Source organism: Antrostomus carolinensis, unplaced genomic scaffold (assembly GCF_000700745.2).
Source record: "Antrostomus carolinensis isolate BGI_N321 unplaced genomic scaffold, ASM70074v2 scaffold40457, whole genome shotgun sequence".
In the NCBI taxonomy this organism is placed as follows: domain Eukaryota; kingdom Metazoa; phylum Chordata; class Aves; order Caprimulgiformes; family Caprimulgidae; genus Antrostomus; species Antrostomus carolinensis.
In genome coordinates, this window is record NW_010326038.1 from 7,545 (window position 1) to 10,457 (window position 2,913).

At 38.2% G+C, this 2,913-nt stretch overlaps 1 protein-coding gene across 1 annotated transcript in view; it reads left to right on the forward strand.

The window, feature by feature from the left end:
• The window catches only part of LOC104527669 (transcription initiation factor IIA subunit 1-like), a gene marked incomplete at both ends in the record, with an annotated part of 5,476 nt that overhangs the window by 1,604 nt on the left and 959 nt on the right, over positions 1-2,913 (forward strand). Inside the window, one exon of the mRNA XM_010171453.1 lies at positions 1,156-1,363. Coding sequence (XP_010169755.1) covers positions 1,156-1,363 — 208 coding nt within the window. The remainder of the gene's footprint in view (positions 1-1,155; positions 1,364-2,913) is intronic.

Sequence of the window (2,913 nt, forward strand, 5' to 3'; positions counted from 1 at the left end):
GAGGAACTGACTGAACCCCCATTCCCTGCCCCCCTGTGCCACTGTGGGGGAAGATAGAGACATCAGAAGCAAAGTGATTTGATCCTGGGAAGAAGGGAGGGGTGGGGGAAAGGTGTTGTAAGATGTGGTTGTTGTGTCTCACTGTACTACTCAGATAAATGGCAACGAATTAAATTAATTTTCTTCCCCAAGTTGAGTCTGTGTCCTGGGCTTTAGCTGGGACAGAGCTGGGTTTCTTTGAGTTTGGCTAGACAGAAACAGGTGAAGACTTTTTTCCATGAAACCATGACCTTGCTTGGTGGAAATGACCTTCCACTTTAAGAAAAGGAAAAGCACCTTGATGTTTGTGTCACAGATGTGTTCTGCAAATGATGTCAGAAAATACTGAATGAAGAAAAAGACAAGAAGGAAAATGAAATATTGAAGAGGAAGGCTTAGGGGAACCCTAAGTAGGATTTGAAATCAGGAGTCCTGGGTGCCTGCAGTCTTTTTGACTCTGATGTATTACAGAATACTTGCATTGCTGTCTTCTTGCAAGAGCTGCTTTTTTTTGCATCTGTGTTTTTTCTTGAGAGAGATGTCGGCTAGCATCAAGAATTAAAGGGCTGGAGAAGCTGAATTTGGTATTGTGGTAGAAACTGTGTAAATGCTCGTACACAGAGGCATTGTCTTCAGTATACTGGTAGTTTCTGTTGAAGTATGTTATGTGGCAGTAGTTGTCAAGCAACTTTTATTGAGGAGTTCCAAGAAGAAATGGCTCAAGGAAAACTGTAATAAAGAATTATTTTTGTAATTAAAGAGGTAAGAAAAAGAAGGTAAAGAAATTGAAGGCTAATTTATAAAGTTACCAGTTTTATCTCTACTCATGCTTCTATTAGGGTTATTAAGAATCTTCCACAATTGGAAGAAAGAAAGTTAAAGTTTAAGCTTGGACTGAAAATTCTTAAGGGATATTTAATTCTTCTTCTTAAAACCTTACCTCTGTGGAATTACCTCTTCAGTCTGTATTTGTCTTAAGGGCTTTTTGGCTAAGTAGACTGTGCAAGATAAACAGTGAAAACAAATTTGATTTTGGAGTACTGTCTTTATACTGTTACAAATCCTGTCGAGTAAAAAAACTGTACACAGAGATTTCTCTTTCCTTTTCCAAACTAGCTGTGGGAGAACAAGCTGATGCAGTCCAAGGCTGTAGATGGCTTCCATTCAGAAGAGCAGCAGCTTTTATTGCAGGTGCAACAGCAGCAACAGCAGCAGCAGCAACAGCAGCATCATCACCACCACCATCACACACAACCTCAGCCACAGCAGACCGTGCAGCAGCAGTCTCAGCCACAGCAGGTCCTTATTCCAGCGTCTCAGCAAGGTCAGATGTACTCTCTAATCTCTCTAGCAAAAGACTCTCAAATTAGACTAACTCCTTAGCATATTCTAAATCTAGGGCAGGATATTTATCTGATGGATAACTTTGTGTCTTTACATTAGACTTTGTCTCTACTTGCCTCTATTTAATGGGTCGAGAGAGCTGTCTTGGCGAAAAGTATCTTGGTATTTGTGTTAGTCATTTACTTGAGAAGATTTTTGGAATAGATGATTTCTTTTCTTGATCTTCTACTACGTAATTTATGTTTTGAGAATACATGACTTTCGGATTCTGTCAAAAATTCATTAGTAGCACTGTAATTTCAAGCCAATATACAAAAGCAGTGGACAATTTAGTCATAAGGTAGTAATGTAATTAGGAGCAAATTAATTTTTAAAAGTATATTACTGCTTAGCATAAGTGGCTACTAGGATATGAAAAATACTTGTATAATAGTCTGAGTATACATAGGAGATGGTTTCTCATGTTAAAACAAGTTTCAAGTTAAAAGCTTAATGTCTGAGTATTTTTATGGTCTTAAAAGATCGCACACTGTATAGGTGTGGATGTTCAGGTTACATTTTAGCTAGCCATAAAAGTATTGTTTCTTGTAATTGTTGTCTTGTGTATTCTCCATTAATAATTTAAGGGAAACATTTTCACCAATTACATTTTCATTTGAAAACTAAGATAAATACTACTTGATTTTACTGCATATATGCTGTAAATCTGCCACCTGTGAAATGCTTTTGAGTTTTCAATGTGCTATTAAAATTGTGGCATAAAATATTTATCTGTGGTAGTCAGTCACAGACTTCAGACATCTTTTTAACAGATTTAATGGATTAGAACCTGTGTTGTCATAGGCAGGAAAGATAGCTATGAGTTGACTTTCCCCCACCACCACCCAAATAACCCCCCAAAACCCAACCACTGTATATTCAAAATGGAAGAGAGTGAGTGTGACAAGAACCTGTTGTTGGGTCTTTTTTTCCCTTGGAGTGGGTTCGGGTTTTTTTTGCTTTTTTGTTTTGTTTTTCTTCTTATAGCACTTTTATATTTTGGCTGGACATAAATCAATTTTGACTGTTGGGATAAAATTCGTTTTTAGATTAAGACCCCTAAATACACGTGGCTTTAAATAATCTTGTGTCTCAGCTTAAGTTACAGTCAGCAGAGCCTGGAAAGTCCCCCAGTGGCTCCTAGTAGTCCAAGGCCTCTAGTGGCTCCTTAGCTGAATAGCTGGGACTCTACTTGACCAGGTTTCCCTCCACTAATATGGAGGTCACTGTCCTCCTTTTTGTGTCTTAGTGTAGAATAAGATGCTGCCTATAGTAATACACTTAAAACTGATCTATTGTTGCCTGGTGTTGTGACTTATGACCAAGTGACAGTGTGGAGGCTAAATGAAATTAGAATATCAAAGCACTTTAATCACAGACATGCAGTTTTGTGAATTACTTGACTTCCATGGGCAAGATGGTGTAGTAGTTCCTTGCACAACCTGATGCAGTCCCAAAGAGAGATCAGGACAAGAGGTATGGTGATTCCTG